At 41.5% G+C, this 23118-nt stretch overlaps 1 protein-coding gene across 2 annotated transcripts; it reads right to left on the bottom strand.

The window, feature by feature from the left end:
• Positions 1-217: 217 nt before the first annotated feature.
• LOC146583601 (mortality factor 4-like protein 1) lies at positions 218-14431 on the bottom strand. Of its 2 annotated transcripts, XM_085274288.1 has the most exons (12): positions 14237-14429; positions 13842-13888; positions 13680-13747; positions 13476-13562; positions 12060-12140; positions 11840-11865; positions 11542-11630; positions 11128-11229; positions 10597-10685; positions 9664-9836; positions 3250-3334; positions 218-1179 (listed from the first exon to the last, which is right to left on the bottom strand). In XM_085274288.1, exons 1-12 carry the CDS (start codon positions 14274-14276, stop codon positions 1095-1097), a joined length of 972 nt encoding a protein of 323 aa, XP_085130414.1. In that variant the 5' UTR covers positions 14277-14429; the 3' UTR covers positions 218-1094. The 2 variants fall into 2 exon arrangements, with proteins under 2 accessions (XP_085130414.1, XP_085130423.1); XM_085274297.1 differs by lacking the exons at positions 218-1179; positions 3250-3334 and adding an exon at positions 8430-9156 and having other exon boundaries at positions 14237-14431.
• Positions 14432-23118: the final 8687 nt, after the last annotated feature.

Here is a 23118-nt window from a genome sequence, read left to right as displayed (position 1 = left end):
CCTGAAGAACTATTGTTCAAAGGCACTCCAAAAAATGTAAAAAAGCAAAATATAAAGAAATGAGGGGTGGCTCAAGACATCTGCACAGCACTGTTTATGATATGTATATTTCTCTAACTCTCATACAACATTTTTCAGGGCACATTTTTTAGTCCACAGAACTCCATTTACTGACCAGTAAAAGTCATTTCAAATTACAAACACACACCAACATATATAGGAATCAGACTCCATGACTGGATCATGTTTAATAATTCCTTGGTAATTTTCCCATGCTGATGTGGGGATATGTATGTTGTAGTCTGTCATGTGGTGTCAAAATCTGGTTGTAGGCATTTTGGATGTTTTACATTTGCAGGATTAACACTGAAAACTGATTTGCACTTTAACAGTCAACACATGTAATTGAAAGATACTTTGACCCTGTGTCTCGTCAGGTGAATACTAAACCAAAACTTAGCAGGAGGATGGCTCTCTGTTTTCAATTTCATTTCCTGCTGCTGCTTTTAATTATAAGCGACATTTACAGCAAGATATGTCTTGAAAGGAGAGAGATAAAACCAAATAATTTACTTGATGTGAAAAAGAACGCACAGTAAACGAGCTGGATACTGTGTATAAACATATTTTTTTTTTTTCTTTTTACAAACTGATACAAATACACAAGATACAGATACAAAAACATTAACTGCTGAACACTGACTGAGGACCAGCATTAAACTGCACCTCATTTGGCCGAAGAAACACCAATAAATACCCACATGCAACAAATATCTATCAGCTGGAATGCAAAAACACAGAAGAGCTGCTCTGTGGTAACGGACGATGAAGAACTACACTTTTATATGAAAAAAAAAAAAGGTACATGAAAAGGAAAAGGGGAAAAAAGAAAAGTGACTCAGTTAAAAAGGTTTCACAATTTTTTTTCTTCTTAACCGTGACGAGCTCCTGAGACCCTGGCGGGGGAAGCAAATCAGTTCAAGTGAAAAATATCGCCAAAGACTGCGATCCAAAGGGTAGTCACGGATATTTCAGTTGTGGTCTGGGAGAGTGGGATGAGGTGTCTCAATAGGAAAGAGGTTTGCTGAGAGCTCTCACACAGCTTTGCGGTGGTACTCTGGGGGTGCGACCTCATAGTCGCTGGCACTGAAAAGGGTCGATGAATTCTTTACCAGGTACCTGAAGGAAACAAACAACTGACTGTCAGTGAGGAGGGAAGCAGGAACGCCTGGTGCAGAGTGTGTTGTTCAGCAGTCGTCAGGCTCATGCATTTACAAAATGACTGTTACAGTAAGATTAGATTGTGGCAGATGCTTTGCTGCCAAATTACAACTCTGAATAAAAGTCGAGTTTAGTTTGATTCTATATGTATGTAAACAAACTGGCAGAAAAAAAAACTTTATGGGAAAGTCATATTGAGAACTCAATGAGAATGTTTATGTTTTCTTATTCTTATAAAGAAAAAAAAACCTTTCCAAGCATCAAGGAAATGACTACGCTTTGGATCGGTGATGAAGGCTCAAACCTAAATCACCAGTGTTTTACTTCAATAAGTCTACAAGTTATATAGGAAATGACAGCAGTGTCTGCATTTTTGTCTACCCTTCGTCTTCTCTATGCAAAACAGTCAGGATAAGAAACTGCAGTAAGATGGTGCATTTAAGAAATTAAAACCTCCATATGTACTTGTGTAGGGGGGAGATTTGTGGCTCAGCAGCAGGGGAGGGGTGGAGCAGTGTGTGGTGTCAGGGTGGGGTTTCGGCTGGTTCACCACTGCTCCCACTGCCCCCTGTGGTTCCCTCCATTGCACTGGGCAAGGGAAATGACCCCTCAGTCACTTTAATTTTAAAACTGTGTAATTTTAAAATATACAGTATATTCTGTGTATTTACTATCTCACTCTTATTGCCTGTTTATGCCCTGTCCTTATCTTCAACGTCATGCTGCTCTGTTGTATCTTAATTGCTCCTTGGGGATAAATAAAGTCTTTCTGATTCTGATTAATGGAGATCTTTCAGGCCAAAACAAAGGCATTTCGCTGGCCCGAGGAAGAGTGGGCACTTGTAATAACCTGTTGAGGTAGTGTGTGGGGATGCATTCACGACCTGTAGGAGCATGTAGTATCTGTGGGTTGTCCGATGCTGCCGTCTGGCAGGGCCCTCACAAGAAGGCCTTGTAATTCACTCTATGAGAGATTTCCCATCAGAGCAGTGTGTTGATGACACCCTAAGCTATCCATTGACCAAGTGATAAGAACTGATGGTCACATGGTGCGCCCTGACACAGTGCTGACCTACACACACTTTGTATTGACTAAGTATAAGCATTATCGAGTGAGTCGCACAGAGGAGGAACACAACCAGGTGCTGGTGCCAAAAAGCTGCCGAGAAACGATTTTCCAAGCGCCTCATTATAACCCCATGGCAGGGCATTTGGGATATGACAAAACTCTGGAGCGAATAATGGCCAGATTTTATTGGCTGGGTGGATTTGCACCCAATTTTCAGATAAGCTTTGGCTGGAGTTGCCAAATTTCATCATTCTTGCTTCCCTCCATTGTGATAACCATGACACACAGGCCCAGAGAGTGAATGTTGCTGCACTACAACAGCGGTTTGCAAATGTGTTCTTCCCCTGCCTGGCTGTACTTCACTCATAGAGCACCATTCTGAAACACGCCTTGGTATGAAGTCATGGCCCTACAGGTTAGGTGTGCATGGGTGCTTTATCCTGTCACACTCCTGTCCTTCAGCTGAAAAGACTTCTATATATAAAAAAGGAGTGTCTCCGCCCTGCAGGTCTTTTTTTGTTCAAGAGGGGAGAGGTCAGAATTACTTTCTCTCTCAATCATGTCTCTCACACAGCCCGAGGCCAACCATATAGACCGTACCATATCTGCAAGTCATGTTATGTCACCACTGTATCAGTTGGTGTAGATGTATCCGCAGTGCTGTTCACACATCAAAACAACTAAACATCACGCACAAATGATCTAAGAGACCAATTTCAATTTGGATTCAGTCCCAAAGAACGGCACGGTACCTCAGTCTGTCATAACGCGCTGCAACGTGTACGGTTAGTCTCAAGAAAAATACTTTCCAGAGCAGAAAATCGATTTCATGGCTTATGTTTTGAGGAACTGCAACAAGCCTGGCTGCACTAATGTGAATGTGAATACAACATGACATTTGAGAATCGGCCAAACATGACATGGAGTGACTGGTGTTGTGCTGGGAGTTAAAAGCTTACTTGAGGAAATCTTGGAGGTAACTGAGCAACAGAGCCAGACTCTTCTCATCCAGGGGAGTGTAGGCCAGCATGGCTCCAATACGAACTGTTGGTGGAGGACAACATACAGCGTATGAGCAGCATTGCATACGGTAAATTTGGAGATTGAGGTAAGATTTCTATAACATCACCACAATCGAAAAATGTGACATAAAGAGGGGAGAAGCCTACTTTTCAAATAAACTGACTGGTGCTACAAACATCTAAATAAATAATACTTTAAATAAACTGCTTAAAAGAAAATCAGGGAATAAGGACCAAGTTGTAATGAGAGTATAGCATAAAGTCAGTTAAATGTGGGATTTTAATCTGGTTAGTTCAGTAGCAGAGGGGGTTGTCTGGTGCTTTGGTGTGAATGAAATTATCAACATGTGAGCTAGAGGGGCAACAATGAGACACCCCCCAAAACAGGAATGGTTTTACAGGTGGAGGCCTCTGACATTTTTCCAGACTGTTAGGAAAAAATAATAATAAAATGAAATTTCAGCTAATTTCAGTCACGTCTAACAATCCAGATGAGTCGTCATAGTTGAAGTAGCCATAAAGCTATTTTGTGTACAATAACTAATACTTCAATCCTTTTACATTGGGACTTCTCTTCTAGCCTATTTAGCACTTTCATCCACGAATTTACAAAACTGCTTAAAAGGTGAACCAGAAATATTGAATTAACTGAACTGAAAGGAGCAGATATAAATTCTGCTGCGACATGTAAAAAGAAGCATGATGATTAGGAACACATACTTTTAATGGGCCTTGTGCCCGTGAAAAGCAAAAAAATGTTTCCAGCTTCAAATTTTGCCACTTTGTACTGCATTCCTACTATTTTTCTGTCTTTGGAAGTAGGGCTGGGCCATATTATACCGTTCACGGTAATACCGGTATAATGTTAGGCTACGATAGGAAAATGAAATATCGCGATAGAATATGAGTAAAACGCGCATGCGCAGTGCCTTTGTTTTCATACGCACATGGCCGATTGTTGAGTGAAACAGATGAACCAGAATTGGTTTGTAAAAATGGTGCAACTTCAGTGATGTGGAACTGGTTTGGTGTTTGTCCGTCAGATACATGACAAAGCACATTTTTTTGCAGAACATGCAAGCGGCCGTCGGACTAAGATGCCCTTAAATCTGGGAGTAATCTGGGTCCTAAACTCCGTAAACTTCAGGTCAAACGAACACTGCAGCATCACTAAGAGTTAAAAACTGTCTAAATTCTTTCATCTTTAATAAAACGATCAGCATTGCTGCTTTACCAGGTGTAACTATGAAGTTTAACTTCCAGGCATCCATGAAAACAAAAGTTATTACATTTAACGGAGTTAGAAGCTAGCAGGAAGCTAGCGGAAGTTAGCTCGCTAGTTTCGCTAGTTACCTAAGCATGATATTGCATGTTCTGACTGAGAGATTTCTGAAAAAAATCAAACGTACAGCTCTGCTATCACTTCCAACATAAATGAAGACAGGAAACTAAACAGCAGTGACGTTTGTAGGGTTACTGAAGTTGGGCTAGCTGGTATATAATTATGTGCTACGTGATCGCTAGCGACACAGCTATGTTAGCATAATATAAACAGTGAAGCTGGAGGACAAACACTAACACTTTTCCACTTATAAAAGTTAACGTTAAGGTTCCTCATGGTTAGAGACAAATGCAATCGCATGGCAGGATGCTGTAAAAGGACCAATCTTCAGTCAGGAGAACAACTGAGATAATCCATCCACAATACAAGGTTAGTCATTAATATACTGCAACAACATGGGAATAGAGCAGCTGCCAGAGAATTCAACATTAATGAATCAATGGTACAGAAGTGGAGGAAGCAAGAAGAATGAGTTTAATAAAGTTTGATTTATCTGACTGCTTTGTTTCGCTTAATGTGCCTTATAATCCCGTGCACCTTATGGTCCGAAAAATACGTACTGCACACTGCAGTTTAATGTTGCAAAGCACCTCTTTTTAACTTCAGTGGATATTATACATGGTTATGCTCAGGATATGTCAGCCCATTTCTACTGGAAATGCCTTTTGGTTAAACTTTCAGCAAGGAATTTGCATTTGCACTGTTACATTTTTATAAAGCTTTAATGTACATAAAAACCAGCTTCTTGTTTAAGTGAAAATAAATGATAGGTTGTCTTTTTGCGCTAGTAATGTTGTGGAGTTGTATTTTGTCTCGCATCAATTATATCGTCAGTTATATCGTTATCGCAAATTTTCAAATATATATCGTGATAAATATTTTTGGCCATATCGCCCTGCTCTATTTGGAAGTTCTGATCTGACTGGCAACTGCAATTTAAACTTGCACTGAGAGCAAAATCAACTTCTTTGAAGCAACGTTCATGCGGAGGAGCATCACTGCTAATGAGATCTGGGTCTTCAGGTAGGACACTGAGACCAAACAGAGGTCTTCAGTAGAGTGAGACCACTTTTTTCTCTCCCTTTAGCTCAGCATTTATGGAGTTGTGCACCGTGTCCCCAGGTTTTTGTCCTCCCAGGTTAAAAGCCAACGAGGAGTTTAACCGTATCATCCTGTGGTTTTCAGTGTAAATGAAATTAACAGTGGGACGTGCCTTGTTACAGCAACACAATCTTGCTCTCACTTACTCTACCTAGCACATTCATTAGGCTCTCTGTGACTTTGTCTCCTTTTTCTAAAATGAAAATGAAGAGTTGTAAGGAAGAGGACTCCCTTACTGCATTTATTTATATTATATTATATGTATAGCACTTTGGAGCACACCTTTCACTTTATTAAAAGCACCTTATCAAGCACTTTATGAGCATTGCACTTTAAGCATGGATTTGCACACAAGCAGTTTAAATATTTATTGACTATTTATTGGGAATTTTAAAATCAGTTGGTAGCCTTATTTCAGATCCTGCGCAGCTGCTCCTCGTCAAGGAATGTGGTGGTTGTCTGTCAGGAGAGAAGAATGGTGATTGAGATTGTGATTAAGGTTTACCAGTAAGGAAAACTAAGGCAAATGTGTGTGTGAAATCTAGGGATAAAAGTGGTGCAAATAAGTGTTTGTAAGATAATGATTACCAGAGGTGGGACCAAGTCATTGTTTTGCAAGTCTCAAGTAAGTCTCAAGTCTTTATCCTCAAGTCTCAAGTCAAGTCTCAAGTAATGTCAGGCAAGTCAGAGTCGAGTCTCAAGTCACTGGTGTAAAAGTCCGAGTCAAGTCACAAGTCTGAAACTTTGAATTTCAAGTCCTTTCGAGTCTTTAAAAAAAAAAAACAACGAAAAAATAATGTTGCAGTTATATGCTAAATGTAAATATTAGACCATGTAATTTTAAAATCTGTGTTTTTCTCAACACATGACAAAATAGTGAACTTAGAAAATATACACAAATTGTAAAATTGCACCTCTTTAAAATGCAGCTCAATTAAACCTAGCTCCAAGAATAATTTTCACCAACAGTTCTGAGATAAGCTGCATGTTATTCTTGGATGCGGTTGTAGGACCAGCTTTAAAATCGCATGACAAAAATATCATACACATTAAAAAAACTGTATCACCAACGTAGCCTGGACAACATTTGCTAGTTAGATGAAGTCAGCTATCTCATCTTAGCATATTTATATGCATATTTATAATCATACGGTTCTTGGAGTGAGTGCATACACTCATGAAGTTTAGTAACTTCAGGTCACTGCAACAAGCCCAGGTACAGTTTACCGACGGATGGGTACAGGACCTTGAAATGCACCGTGTAGAACGAAAGACCATCGTACGTATCATAAGTTTACCAGTCTCACAAATTGTCGTCATAAATACACATTCCTTAACCGTTTATTAATAGGACCTTTGAGCTCAACGGTAATTAATTAGTAGTGGAAATAATTTCTGGTAGCATCACAGAAATGTAGCAGTGACAATAATACTGTATGCTGTAATCGTACTGGGCAATTAGTGATACAAAAAACCTGTTTTATCCTGTGAATAAAAGTATATGTTTTTGTCAATGTACCATAATAACAGAAGCGAAACGCAATATTGTGTCAGGACAATTGACTATTTATGCACAATAAATAAAGGAGCATAGCGCGACCATTTCTGTTCAGCGCCAGACTTGCTTGTAACCTATATCACCAATTATGTTAAGAAAAATGACGTATTAACTACAACAGCAGACTGACCTTTGTGTAAATGCTTGGAGCAGACTAACCTGTGAGCTGGAGTGTTCTGGGACGTTATATTTGATCTTTGAATGGCTGCAATCCAGGCCATCCGTCGCGTCTTTGTTACTTCGGAAACATGGCTCGAACAATTTCTCTTCAACGACGTAATCCGATAACAACCGATCTCTTTACCCGTCGGCTTCCCGTGGCTGTCATGCGACCGGCTATTGCAGTTAATAATACAACAGCTTCTTGACATTTTTGTGTTTCTTTTTATCGCTGTGTGACTGATTTTAATTGAAAGCCTGCGTGCGCTAGTACCGCTTGCCATGAGTTCCCAGAATCCTTTGCGGTTCTACCCGTGAATGACGTCACATTTTCAATCTCTATATAATATGCATGTTAAATTTTATATTTGGGGTGAAATATCAAGTCTTTTCAAGTAAACCGGTTCAAGTCCAATTCAAGTCCCAAGTCATTGGTGTAAAAGTCCAAGTCAAGTCACAAGTCTTAGAACATTTTTTCAAGTCAAGTCTAAAGTCATAAAATTAATGACTCGAGTCTGACTCGAGTCCAAGTCATGTGACTCGAGTCCACACCTCTGATGATTACTCACCTTTCTTGCCTGTGTCCTCTTCAAGGTGTTTGGGCAAATGTTTCCCTGGGGGTCCAGACACCATTTAAAGGTTCCGGGAGAGACCATGGGTAAAGAGTGTGGTGAATCTTTTTGTGCTTGGGTTTCTGGGTTTTTATAATATTGGGTTTGGTGTAACATTAAAGTGTGAAATATTTATTAATATGTAAATGTGAAAATGTATTTATGTATTTATTTATTCTTATTGATATATTGTATACTGTGGGGGAAGGTTGGGATTTAAGAATTTACCTGAGAGTGGAATAATGGTTAAGTCTGTGACAGCTGAACATATTTAAGGCTGCCAGTTGTCATTAGAGCGTGGATTTTTTTGTGCTGTGAAGAAGCTTGACAAGTTAATTGTTGTAAGGAGAGCTGTATAGGAAATAAATGCATTCTTGTTCCACTACTCTTGCCTTGGTCCATCTCACTGTGTTTCCAGCCGCTAAGGTCCGCCCTGTTACAAGAGTTATCATTTCATCATGGAGCAGGACTTTCGAACACAAACAGTCTGAGATGCCCAAACAAGCATCTGTGAAGCAAACAGCGACCAAATTTATTTAAGATTTTTTTCTGTTTTTTTCTTGTTACCAAGTGCGAACTTGATTACGCTTCATATAGTTTACAGTGCATCCAGAAAGTATTCACAGTCCTTCACTTGTTCCACACATTGTCATTTTACAACCTTGTTCCAAAATGATTACATTTTTTTTTCAATACTGAATAATGACAAAGTTAAAAAAAAAAACAGTCTGCAAACTTGCATGACATTCAAAACTGAGCTCAGCCGCATCCTGTTTCCACTGATCATCTGTTCAAATGTTTCTACAGCTTGAATGTCCACCTGTGGTAAGCTCAGTTCACTGGACATGATTTGGAAAGAAACATAGCTGTCGATATAAGGTCTCATAGTTGCAGGTCATGTCAGAGCACAAACTAAGCCATGAAGTCCAAGTAAGTGTCTGTAGACCTTGGAGACAGGATTGTACTGAGGCACAGGTCTGGGGAAGGGTACAGAAAAACTGAAGCAGCTGAAACTGAAGCTTCCACTGAGCACATTGGCCTTCCTCATCTCTAGAACTGGCCTCATGACGAACCTGAGCAATTGGGAAAGAAGAGCCTTAGTCATGGAGGTGACTGAGAACATTCATCTCCCAACAGGACAATGACTATAACCACACAGCCAAGATATCAAAAGAGTGGCTTTATTCTTGGATTTCCTTGAGTGGCCCAGCCAGAGCCCAGACTTTCACACCGCTGAACACCCCTAGAGATCTAAAAATGGCTGTGGAGTGATCCTCTCCATCCAACCAGATGGAGAGGTTCAGCAAAGAAAAGTGGGAGAAGCTCCTGCCAAAGGTGCTTCAAAAAAGTATTGAACAAATACGTAAAAACGTGTGCAAATGTTATATTTTCAATAAATTTGCAAGAATTTTAAAGCAAACTGTTTTCACTTTGTCAATATGGGATACTGTGTGTAGAATTGTGAGGTGAAAATGAATTTAATCCATTTAGGAAAAAGGCTGTAACATCACAAAATGTGGAACAATTGATGTGCTGTGAACACTTTCCGGATACACTGTCTATGTTTCACGTGTTCCTACCAAACAGACGCAGCAGGTGCGGTGCTCCATACACCTGAGACATTGGCACATCCGCGTGTTCGGCCAGGATCTCGGCGTACTGCGGCCTCTCAAACTTGTAAAGCAGCTGAGTGCCCAGCATGACGTTGAAGTACTCCCGGATCCCTGCCACCACTTCACTCACAGCATATTCCCTAAGCGAACGGAGAAGAGAAAAGTCACGTATTTGGAGAGATAACTGGAGACAGCAGAGGTCAGCTCTCTATAGAACAGTCAATAGTACAGTTTTGAACAGTTACATGAGAGAAATCACTGGGCTTACTTCTTCTCAAAGTTGTTTTTGTTGCGCTGTGATGCAGCAAATGTGAGAAAGCACACAAGTACTATTATAAGAAGACTGGTAACAGCAACTGCCACCCCAATAACTGGCTACAGACTATTAAAAAAAAGAAAAAAAGACTACAAAAACTTACTTATTCTGGTGTATTTTTATTTTGATGCAAAAAGGCAGCATGCTGTGATATTTAAAGAAGTACTCAGATAAAGGATGCCTAAAAAAAAGCTTTAAAAAAGAGCCTAAAAAATGAGTTAGCGCCCAGTTTCCACAATTCTGAGAGAGGGAAAAAATTGAGTCGTGTATCCAAAATAATTAAAAGAATTCCTGTGGTTTAAAAGCACTGTTTGACTTACTGTGAAGGCTATAATGCACAAAATGCACAACTTACAGTTTTAGTGAGATCAGTGGTGTTGTGCCCTTAAAAATATAGTTCAGCTAATGGTATATGTGTTAGTAAGTGTTTACAAGTATCTCTATTAAAAGCAAATTTGTAAAGTGGAAGGAATTTAAGTCTTATGTGGTTGACAGATGCTGTGCCGCTGAACATTTTCATCACAGGATATCAGTGCTTCCTCACGCCTCCATTATTCTGAGAACGTCAGGATGTTTACTCTTACTTATTGTCCGAGTTTCCTTTTGATTTCTTGTAGTTTGCATAGTCCTCCAAGATGGTCTCTACATTCTTCTTAGCTGGCAGATGAAATAACTAAGCAACAGAAATGTTACACAAGCATTTCCATCAATAAAAACATCCAGACATCAACTCATTTCAAACTCAACTGTAACATTTACTCTCAGTCCTACATTGCAGAGCATCCTGTGCATGTTCTGACTTTGAAATGAGAAGAACAAATGAGCATGCTCCAGATAGTGATTCTGGCTGAAGCGCTCTCTTCAGACCTGTCCATTAGAAACTGCAGTTTAGGATGTGAGCGGTAGCCAGAGGTCCAGCTGTCATTAGCAGTGTTGCTTCACTATATCACGTATTGGGTGGGTCAGTTTGACCCAAGATTTTGGGATCCATTGTGCAATCAGAGACAAACGAGCACAAGTGGTCCAGAACCTGACATTTCTAGCCATCGCATTTCCATAAATATATGGATAAATATGAAGGAAACAAGTGAAACCTGCTGTGATTTTATTTTCACCTGTTTCTGTCGGGTAATGAGGTCCCAGTCATCCACCAGCCAGGGTTTCAACTCCTCTGGGATCTTCACCTTCACTTCCACACGGTTGGTGAACATCTCCTCCTGGATACACACACACACTATATGACCTTGCTGCTTTTAAAAGTTTTTGTGTATTTGTGATAGCAAGTGTGGGTTTTACACCCACGGGGTAGACTGGTTCACTCATGCAGGAATAACTGACTCTTTGAACAATTTCACAAGCTTATTGAAGAAATGATACAGGACCAGGATGTTTTGTACTGCCTTGAGTGTGGACCTTCCCCCCCCCCCCCCCAACATCTCAGTATTTTCCTCATTCTGCTCACACCTCAAGAAAGAAGCTCAGTTGTTATTCTTATAAAAAGTCCAGTTCCAATACATGATGATACATACACTCTCCACTGTGGGATCAACCCGAGCCCTCTTCTTTCGTGGCCCCTGGGGCATCTCGCCGCTGCTGGTACCTTCACCTGGCCCTGGGGCTAAAAGAAAAGGACAGCTTAAATAATACACAGAAATAAAAGGTGAATATGTTTATTAATAAGTCTCAGATCGCATCAGACTCCACAAATACAACAGTACTTGAACCTCATGAAGCCACAACACCAAAGATCTTTACTATAAGAACAAAAAATATTCTGGAAGAAAGCTACAAAATTCAATAAACATTTTGTACAAATATTTGACTTACTCTTCTGTTTTGCCTTTTTCACTTTCCTACAATGCAAAAAAAGACATCATGATTGTTCTTATGATTTGACACATATACCTCAAGTTGTCTTAATGTAATTCATTGCTTTGACTACATGCGAGCATATAGCACTCTAATAAATAATATCATCAAGGTTGCATCACAAGAACTGAGTTATTAAATGAATTATTACAGGAGGGAAAAGAAGCTGGACACTCACAGATCAACATTTTTCTGCTGCACAGCAGCAATCTTCTTGCTTGGTGCTAAGCCCCTCATCTTTCCCTCAACATAATGATCCCTGCAGAAAAAAATCAAGAGAGAGCACAATTATAGAAATGTATCTAAATTACTTTTACTGACCACCGTTGAGTTGTAGTGATGTATCACACCGTGGTGATGCAGACACGGCCTTGCTGTTTGATTGGGGGTGGGGGGGTATTTTAGAAATACACTGTCTGCAGCACTGACTTAACTGTTTCCAAAGTGGCCTCACAGTGTAGCGGTTTACAAATAAGTTAAAGATCCCTGGGTCGATTCTGGGAGGAGACACAAATCACCAAGGGCATCTGGCATTGAAAAAACTGCTAACATGCATAGCTACCTGCTGTGTAGCCTGTTTACAAAACACTCTGTTCCATTTGAAGACAGTGGTGTGTGATGTGGAGTCAGACAGTGTTCTCGTGGCACGTTGCTCAATAAGTTGTACAATCTCTTCTGGAAAAGTAAAAACCACCCCGCCGTTTTCCCCTATCAACATAACTTTATGTGTTAAATATGTCTAATATTACGTATCATGTATATCATATGGCAGAACTGACAGTAAAGTTCATGTTAATCACAAAAACACATATCTAATGATATCTGAGATTTCTGAAAATATCTGAAAAACAGAATAAAGAACGTTCAGCCTTTACTTAAAGGACTTTTCTGCTGCTCTTGTGTACAGAGAACAATACTGGTGCTACCTACACATTCAGTCTCACACTGACGTTTCCTCATTTGCACCATAACATACACAGACTAGAATAATCCATATAAGCTTCATAAGAATCCATGTACACACTATATTTATATACACTGACAGTAACAACTATACAACTGTATGTAAGCTTTAATATAGCTTGTGTAATTCATATTTATACTTTGATATTTCATACTTATTTTAACATATGCATCTCATATTCTTATAGCTCTCCATTTTATCTTATTTTTGATTCATTCTTGTTCACGGGAAAACAAAAATGACCTGTAAATACTACGGAACTCGCAATAAAGCTGATTTTAACATTAAGATATCACAAAAACAGTATAGTGAAAATCTGATTATATACGTATGTATCCACACAAAAATACTGATCAATATATTGATATAGCATTTACTTATTTACTTTACCTCCCAAGAATCTGTAATTGGATGCGATTGGGCAGACCATATTGTGTAATGTCAACTCTAAAAGCTGCAAATTCTAAATTTATCCAGTCATGCCCAAAACAGAGCACAAACGGCCCCCTACTTTTCTTCTCGCTGCTTTTCTTTGACAGAAACTCTAAAAAGCTGACTGGACATTAGGAAGAACCGAAAACTCACAAAAACACTTCTTGGTCATGTCTGTGTGGGAAGAGGTTAACTCACTGATTGGCCTTTTGAAGCTCTTTTTGTTTGGCAAGGTTGCTGTCCACATATTTGAGAACTCTGCTTTCAGGAACCCATTCATCCCAGCTGCAAAGGAAGAAAAAACCCATCACAGATTCTCAAACGTCATCACAGTGTTATAATTCCTATCCAAATAGACGCACAGAGAGAAATGTCAGCCTATATTCAACTCAAGCTGCTCACTTTTTGTTCCATCCGCTGTAATGAATGAAGTATTTAATCTGCTTATCCTTTACGTTGATCTTGACACACTGTAAAAGCGAGAAAACACACAGGCCTTGGATCAGTTTATTTTTAACTGGGAATAAATGAGTAATAAGACCCTCATAAAGTATCGGGACAAACCTTTGCTTCATAGAGCAATGGCCCGTGAAAGCACAGGACTCTTTCACCTACGAGGAGGGGAAAACTAATGTCAAAAGCACGTTATGATGTTCATTACACCCACAACTAATGTAATCAAACGAGCCGCTAACGCAGAGCATGAACAGCAAAGCTAGCTAACAGTTAGCCTTCCGTTAGCGTCTGTAAAGCTTGAGCTAGCTTTATTGTATGCGCTTCATTGCGATGTTACGTCAACGTAAGCTATGTTTTCATTGATATCTGAGCTTTATAAAGCCTCTTTCGCCTTCCCTAGGGATCACTATCGTCGAGCTGCAGCTGCAAGAACAACAACAACAAACCCGCCCCCTTCCAGCCGCTAACTGGGCATCATCGGTGCTTTTTTCCCCCCTACCGACCTTCTTGAAATTTCGGTTTAGGGTCCTGTTTTGGCGCCATTCACGGAGTCAACTGTTCGGACCTCTGAATGATTAAATTCTTGCATTGCCAGAGTCCATTTCTTCCAGGCACAAACACCTCCGACATTGGAGCCAAAGCCAGGGGAAGCCGAGAATGGCCTGCCTGCTGCGGGTCACCTGACCACCGTCAAGCCCCTGGGGGCGTGCTGCGTTCAAATGCTCCTCGTCAAACTCGTACAGACAATGATTTTCTCTGACTTTCAGGCAGACTAAAGATTGTATATTCATAAATATGCAAATATCTACTACGCGCGCACACACACACACACACACACACACCACTAACATCCAAGAGGTGATTTGTCTGCAGGAAAAACCCAGCCCCTTCAGTATTAGTAGCGTTTAAATTTCTCAAGGTGTCATTAGGGGAGACTGCTCATTTCTTTCTATGGTGCTGCAGTTGAATAATTTCTAATGCTTACCAGTGTGGTATCCAGACTGTATGCCATGTAAGGAGTGGTAAAAACAGAGGGAAAGATTACTGGCTGCCAGTTGCTATCCCTGGAGGGCATTGCCACCTACCTCAAATGAGCACAAAACATCATCAGGGGCAGTGCTCACCCAGTCACATGCTGGCTTCAACCAGCTGTAGGTTTTCAAGTTTTAATTTTTTTGGTCTTATATAGCCACAAACCAACAGATTCTAAACATCGTAAATGTAGTTATATTTCTGTCAAGCAACAGACAGAAGAAGGATGAAATTTTTGTGCCCTCAGCGTGCCAGGAGTTTTTAGCCTTTTCTGGCTGGCAAACAATTTTTGGGCCACATATTTCTCATGAACTCTGAGTTGTCACACTGCAATCACAACATCATATGAGATATATGTATTTTTAATTGCAAGGATAAAATGTGCCAAATTCTAAGTGTTTTCATTTGCAGGTCAGGGAAGTTCATGCAATACAATACTGCGCCAAAGTCCTGAGTCACTCTCATTTCAGTGTACTAGTAAATTATCAAATAGGTGCTATTATTTGTTGAAACATGGACAAAGATACATGTAAATATAGTAAAGTCAATATTTGATAAGACCACCTGTATTCTTTATCAAATCCTGAACTTTCTTAATCAAGCTACATTAAAGTTTCTTTAAATAGTTTCTTCTATCAATGCTGGCTGCCTTTTGTTCTGTTCTCTGATGATTTAAGATCAGCCCACACTGCTTCAATAATGTTGAGGTCCGAGCTCTGGGGAGGCCAATCCATGACTGAACTGGATTGGCATACCTATCCAGGTATGCTTTGACTGCACTGGCAGTGTTTTGGGGATCATTATAATGGTGAACAAGCTGTTGCCAATCACACCATCTCCAAGTAGTAGATGGAAATCTCATGGTGTTCATTATGCCATCATTTTGGCAAGCTTCCTAAACACTGCTGGTTGAAATGCAGGCCTAAACCACTACACAGCCTCCGCCGTCCTTTGCAGATGGCTGTAGACACTCACTGTTGTACTTCTCTCCAGAACTCATCCGTACATATTGATGATGAGAAAAGTTTCAAATCTGGATTCATCACTCCATAATACCTGTCACTTGCCCCTCCCTTCCTTCCCTCTCCAGCTGCCTCCCTCTTCCCGCTCCACCACAACCACCCACACATGCAGGGCCTTGGGGTAAAGGTGTGTCACCAGGGTGCAGGGGAGGCATCCCCCCCTCTGTCCCCTTCTGGCTTCTTGTGCCCCAATTTTATCCCACAACTTAGACATTCACATTACTCACACTCTCATAACACATACATATAGGATCTTGGGGGTGGGCACGCTACACGGACTCCAAAAGACCATCAGGGTGTACACCTCACCTCTGGCGTCGTTGCCCACCTCTCAATTTTAAATACACGTAGACACTGAGGGCTATCAGGAGGGGCTGTGCGCTTACCTGCTGCTCTCTGGCAGGTAGCTCCATGCCCTCCTGGGTTTTAAATGCACCTTAGAACACACAGCAGGCTGCCACCTACAACAACACCACTGACCTCCAGGAGTACGCAGAGACTGTTACAGCCTACATCAACAAGTGCATTGAGGATGTAACAGTCACGAAAACCATAACTGTCCGGGCCAATCAAAAACCATGGATGACAGGAGAGGTCTACAGGCTGCTGAAAGCTCGGAATGTTGCCTTCAGAGATGGAGACGAGGCAAGCCTGAGGACAGCTAGGGCCAACCTTTCCCGTGGCATCAGAGAGGCTAAGAGACAGTACTCCAAGAAAATATCCCATCACTTCAAAGACAGCAGAGACTCACGGAGCCTGTGGCGGGGCATTCAGACCATCACAGATTACAAGCCCCCACCACAGACTTGTGACAGTACTATCCCCCTGCTGAACGAGCTGAACACTTTCTTTGCTCGCTTTGAAGTCCGAAACAGCACCACTGCACAGAAGACCCCACCCCCTCCTGGTGACCAGGTGATGACTCTGTCCCCGGACAGCGTGAGGAGATCCCTCAGCAGGATCAATGCACGTAAAGCTCCGGGTCCTGACAACATTCCTGGTCGTGCACTGAGAGACTGTGCAGTGGAACTCACTGATGTCTTCACTGACATCTTCAACATATCACTCATCCTGGCTGTCGTCCCCACATGTTTTAAAGCCACCACAATCATTCCGGTTCCAAAAAAGTCATCTCCCTCCTGCTTTAATGACTACCGTCCTGTTGCACTTACTCCCATCCTGATGAAGTGCTTCGAACGACTAGTCATGCAGCACATCAAGACTGTCCTGCCCCCCTCCCTGGACCCCTTCCAGTTTGCGTATCGGCCCAATCGCTCAACCGATGATGCCATCTCCACTGCACTCCACTCAGCACTCACACACCTGGACAAAAAAGATTCATATGTTCGAATGCTGTTCATAGACTTCAGTTCAGCATTCAACACTATAATCCCCCAACAGCTCACTCAAAAACTGGTCCAGCTGGGGCTCAACACCTCACTGTGCAACTGGCTGTTGGATTTCCTCACCGGAAGACCTCAAGCAGTACGGGTCGGCAGTAATACATCCAGCACCATCATTTTAAACACGGGGGCCCCGCAGGGATGTGTGCTGAGCCCCCTCCTCTTCACTCTGCTGACCCATGACTGCACTCCATCACACAGCTCCAACCTCTTCATCAAGTTTGCGGACGACACAACGGTGGTGGGTCTCATTAGCAACAGGGATGAGACCGACTACAGAAGTGAGGTGAGACGCCTGGCCACGTGGTGTGCTGACAACAATCTCTCTCTGAATGTGGAGAAGACGAAGGAGATTGTTGTGGACTTCAGGAGAATGCACACCCAACATGCTCCTCTGACCATTGACGGAGCGTCTGTGGAGAGAGTGAGCAGCACCAAGTTCTTGGGTGTGCACATCACAGAGGATCTCTCCTGGACGTACAACACCACAGCACTGGCCAAGAAATCACAGCAGCGTCTCTTCTTTCTCCGCAAACTAAGAGCAGGAGCTCCAGCCCCCATCATGTACACTTTCTAAAGAGGCACCATCGAGAGCATCCTGTCGAGCTGCATCACTGTGTGGTTTGGAGCCTGCAATGCGTCCTGCCATAGAACCCTCCAACGCATAGTGAGAGCTGCAGAGAGGATCATTGGTGTCTCTCTCCCCTCCCTCCAGGACATTTACAGCACCCGTCTCACTAAAAAAGCCCTTTGCATAGCGGCTGATCCCACGCACCCAATGCAAAGCTTCTTCAAGCTGCTGCCGTCAGGGAGGAGACTGCGGAGTCTCCAGGCCAGGACCAGCAGACTGAAGGACAGCTTCATCCATCAGGCTGTCAGGAAGCTAAACTCCCTCCCGATTCTGCCCCCCTCTCCCCTCTTCTCCACCACGGTCTCACTGAACTCTGTCACACACACACACACACTCACTCTCTGACGCACTCACTGGCCTGCTCCAGTCACTTTGTGGAGCATTGGACTGCTTAAGCATTGGACCTCATAAGCCTTTGTTGTTACACTATCTCTTACCGTACACTACTAAATCCCCATTTGCACTATTTGCCTATTTTGCACCACTATGCCTTCTTACTTGAATATTGTATATTGTATATTGCATAGCTTTTTTTTGTTATACGTAAAATTGTATTGTATTTATTTAAATTTATTTAAATTTTTACTTTTTAATTATTTTATTTGCATTTTTCTAATCACTAGGGTTTGAGAGTAACGCAATTTCTATTCTGTGTATGTCCTGTACATGTGGCAGAATTGACAAATAAAGTTGACTTGAGTTGACTTGACTTGACTTGACATGCATCAACACTACATATGAGCAGGCGGAGGGAGGTTTTGGAGTCTTCTCTCACCCCCGTTCTCTGCGACCTGCTGGAGCGGGGGGCCAGGAGGAGGAGTTGGCTGTCCGACTGGGGTCTGGAGTGTGGGGCCTCCCTGCTGCTGCGGAGTCGGGGCAGTATGCTTCTCCCCACCGCAGGGAAAAGGGTAACACCACCTGGGTCTGGGTGCACTTTCCCCCTCCAGGGGCAAAGGTACCTAGACCCGGTTCGTAGAGTACGCTTGGGGAGTGTGATTGTGTGTACAGCGTCTCTTTATGTCTGTCTCCACGTTGGTTGAGTGTGGAGTAATTGCATATGAGAGCATGAGGGTGGGAATGGATGTTTGTATCTGTGTGTGCCTGTATGTCTGCGTCTATATGTCAGGTTGGGTATCAGACGCCACCTCTCTCGGGATATCTCAGGCCCTCTAAGGTATGGAGGCCTATCTCCCCCCACCACTTCCCCTGCCAGTGGCAGATGCCCTCAGACATCGAGACAGAGAGTTACAGGACTCATTACAGTATTTTTACCCTTCCGAGACCAATAAATATCTTTGCAAACCTTTAATGGTGTTTATCCATTTGTGTGGTGGTAAAGTGAGTTCATATTTAAATTTTTATACTTGAGAGAAACAACAGAAAATTATAACACAGTGTTAAAAAAGACTCAAAGAAGACAGGTTTTTTTTTAATGTTTAAACCTATAAGCTTTTTCTGATCACTTATATATATTTTTAAAGCAAAATCTTGGAGCTAAATCTTACTGCATTAATTACTCATTCTCTGCCTCTTAAAAGTATTTAAAAAGCAACCTAACAAATAAATAAAGAATAAAAAAGTAATAAATTTCATTCCATTGCATCAAATTCACCAAGAGCAGGCATAAATGCAGCAAAGCCCACATAAATTACCAAAGGACTGGCCTTCACCTTTATGTTAAAGTGCTTCCAGTGTGAAAAGCTATTATAAAGGTCTAATTTGACAGTAATGGCATTTCTGAGTCTAAGCTGCAGTTAAGTGAAATCTGTTAATAGCAGCATTAAAAATTCTAACAAAAAAAAAAAAAAAAAGAGCCTCAACTGGACTGCATTCAGACAGTTCCTTCTACCCCTCAGTTTGCTGTTTGATTGTACACATTGGTGAACTGGAAAGCACTGATGAACAGCAACAATCAATTCTTGTGGGGTCTTTTATTTGCAGTTTGCACCAAGTCAAACATGGCAGTGTTGTGTGATGGTCTGGGGCTGCTTGCTTTTGTTGATGAAACCATGAATTCTGCTGTCTGCACGACAATGATCCACAAACGGCAAGTCCAACTCCGAATGGCTTAAAAAAGCCCCAAAAGAGGCCATTCATGATCAAAAACACTCCAGTGTGGATGAATTAAAATAATTCTGCAAAGATGAGTGGGTCAAATTCCTCCAAAAGACTAATTGCCAGTTATCTAAAATACTTAACTGCAGTTCTCGCGACCAAGGGTGGCACGCCCAGTTATTAGGTTTAGTGGGCAGTTACTTTTTCAAACAGGATTGAATTCATCATTTAATAAAGGCTGCATTTTGTATTTACTCAGGTTATCTTTGTCTATATCAGAATCTATGTCTGAATATCTGAATTTGCTTGATGATCTGAAATGTGTGGGACAAAAATGCAAAAGCAAAAAATTAAAAAAACAAATCAGGAGGAGGGCAAATACTTTTTAGTGCACCATATTATATTAAAATACGGTGCATATCTCTTGCTACATCTCATGTCGTTATATTTTGTTTCCATTCGTGCTGTCCCTCATTCCCCACTGTGTGTTCTGTCTGCCTGTTTAGTTTAGTTACTTTCCCTGTTTTGCCCACTGTCCAGCAATAAAGCTGAGTTGTTTAAGTTCACTTTTGCCTCTGCGAGTCCTGCTCTTGTGTTCACCATTCCTGCCTGCCTGCTCACAGTCATGACAGAAACAATATGTAATTTGTTCCAATTTCTTTAAAGGAATCTATGAAAAATGTTAAAGATGACACAGTTTGACAAGCATAAAGTAGAATTATTTTACCAACACCATGATTCCAAAAGAGCAGTTAGCTGAATGCTTGGCACATCTTAGCATGGTGTGCAATTTGAAAAAAATGGACAAGTGGAAGATAGAAGAGAGGAGGTCAGGAGGGGACATCAGTGAGTACAGCCATCTGTAAAACACGGTGGAGGCTCTGTCATGGACTGAGGCTGAATGTCAGCCAGTGAAAATGGAGTAAAAGCATAAATGGATAGAAAATCACATAATGTAACACTGCCAGTCGTGGATTGGTCTCCCCAGAGCCTGGACCTCAACATTACTGAAACAATGTGGGATCATCCTGACATAAAACAGAACAAAAGGCAGCCAACATCCAAAGAAAAGCTTTGAATGTCCTTCAAGAAGACTGGAGAACTATTCCTGAAGACAACCTAAAGAAATTAGAAGAAAGCTGAACAAGAGAGTTCAGGCTGTGTTGAAGAATAAAGGTGGTCATATCAAATATTGACCTTTAAGTTCATTACAATCATACATACTCTGTTTTACGTTCAAATATTTATATATCCATATACTTAAATACTGTATTTCCATGTACGCTTGCACGTTTCAATAAGACACAGTACTGCATATTTCATCTCTAATTGTTATCAACCAACTAACAGCACTTTGAATGGAAGGAATTGTTATCTGTGTCCTTACAGCATGTCAAATAAAAGAGAAGAGAACAAGACGAGAGCAACATTAAGGTGACATGTTCACTGTCTAAAATTCACAAAGAAACCGGTGGAAGGAATTTTAATACCGTTGTTATGGCTACCTTTTTTCACTCTACCTTGGTCCTCATCTGTTTCCCTGATTAAGGCCCATTATGGCAGGGACATTATTATTCAGCAAGAAGACATAATGGCAAGAAACATTTGCACATCTCTTTATGTGAAATGGTTGGAATTTATTAGCAGCCCTGGAGATTTTTCTCACTTTCATTCTCTCAGGTACACAGAAGACTGTTTCTGCAACACTGATTAGCGCTATAAAAAACTGTGTTTTCCTCCCAAATGTCAGTGCTGTGAAAAGCCATCCAATGGTAGGAGATGACCTTTGCAAGACCTGCAGAACCTCTTTGTGATTAAAGTACCAACAAAGACTGATGGGACTTTAGTGACTTATGAAAAAAGTGAAAAGATTTCTTGTTCCAAGGCTTGATGGACGAATGTAAGAAAGAGCTTTCTTTTCAGTCTCAGCATAATTACCTTGAGGTGTTCAGCCTTTAAGACTACCCCTTGCAACCCTGATAAGGACACGCTAAAGAGAATGGATGGATGTTCAGACTTCATAAAGAAACACTGTTCATTATTCAGTTGGGTTATGCACTTTACCCTCTTCACTCATTTGACACAATCTTCTATTGGAGGAGTCATCAAGTATTGGCAAATCAAACTGGCTGGGTGATTCTGTGTAGAGGGAATGCTTGTTTTAATATAATAGTGATATTTGGTGACAGCGTATTGATCATCATCAATCATCTTATCATAAGCTAAACACAATGGTTAGAAACCTTACTCATTTGAACATCCAGTAAAAGTTCTTTTTTACAGTAATCTCTGGTTTTTCACAGCTCTGCTTGCCTCATGTTTCCATCCCTGCCTACGACTTCCTGATATAATTCGGAGTACAACAAAGACATTTTTTAGTCGCCCAGCAGTCATTCATTTGACTAACAATGCCGCTGCTCTCCATGCTGCCACACTTTGTAACAGGTGGTGGGAAACTCAGTGATTTATGGCCATTAAATTCCCACTGAGCATATGTTGTGGTGACTCCAAGTTCACCACCATGCAAACTACATGTGTACATGAGAAGTGCATCTGTATGCCAGCTCAGGTGTCAGCTCGTGAACGACATCGAAATTACATTCATTTTCTGCTGACTTTACTTACTAAAATTACTTACTAAAACTTAAAAGGGGCGATCGTGGCTCAAGAGTTGGGAGTTCACCTTGTAATCGGAAGGTTGCCGGTTCGAGCCCCGGCTTGGACAGTCTCGGTCGTTGTGTCCTTGGGCAAGACACTTCACCCGTTGCCTACTGGTGGTGGTCAGAGGGCCCGGTGGCGCCAGTGTCCGGCAGCCTCGCCTCTGTCAGTGGCTCTGCCAGGGTGGCTGTGGCTACAATGTAGCTTGCCATCACCAGTGTGTGAATGGGTGAATGACCGGATATGTAAAGCGCTTTGGGGTCCTTAGGCAGGGCCGGCCCGTGGCATAGGCCGTATAGGCAAATGCTAAGGGCGCTGTCCATCAGGGGGCGCCACGCCAGTGCCACAAATGTTGAAAAAAAAAAGTTGGTACTATTATTTCTAAATACAAAAAATAATCCCACGTTAATTAAAATGCAAAGTAAAGCTTATTTAATAGAAATATTATTTGTTACAACATTACACTACACTGCTGATGTAGGGGGGCGCCACCTAAAATCTTGCCTAGGGCGCCAGATTGATTAGGGCCGTTTCTGTCCTTAGGGACTAGTAAAGCGCTATATAAATACAGGCCATTTACCATT

Source organism: Mchenga conophoros, linkage group LG1 (assembly GCF_057382185.1).
Source record: "Mchenga conophoros isolate Kocher_MC1m ecotype Shallow Benthic linkage group LG1, M_conophoros_male_GT1.1, whole genome shotgun sequence".
Taxonomy (NCBI): Eukaryota; Metazoa; Chordata; class Actinopteri; order Cichliformes; family Cichlidae; genus Mchenga; species Mchenga conophoros.
Note: the sequence above shows the minus strand (reverse complement) of the source record. Positions and strands in the feature narration are given on the sequence as shown.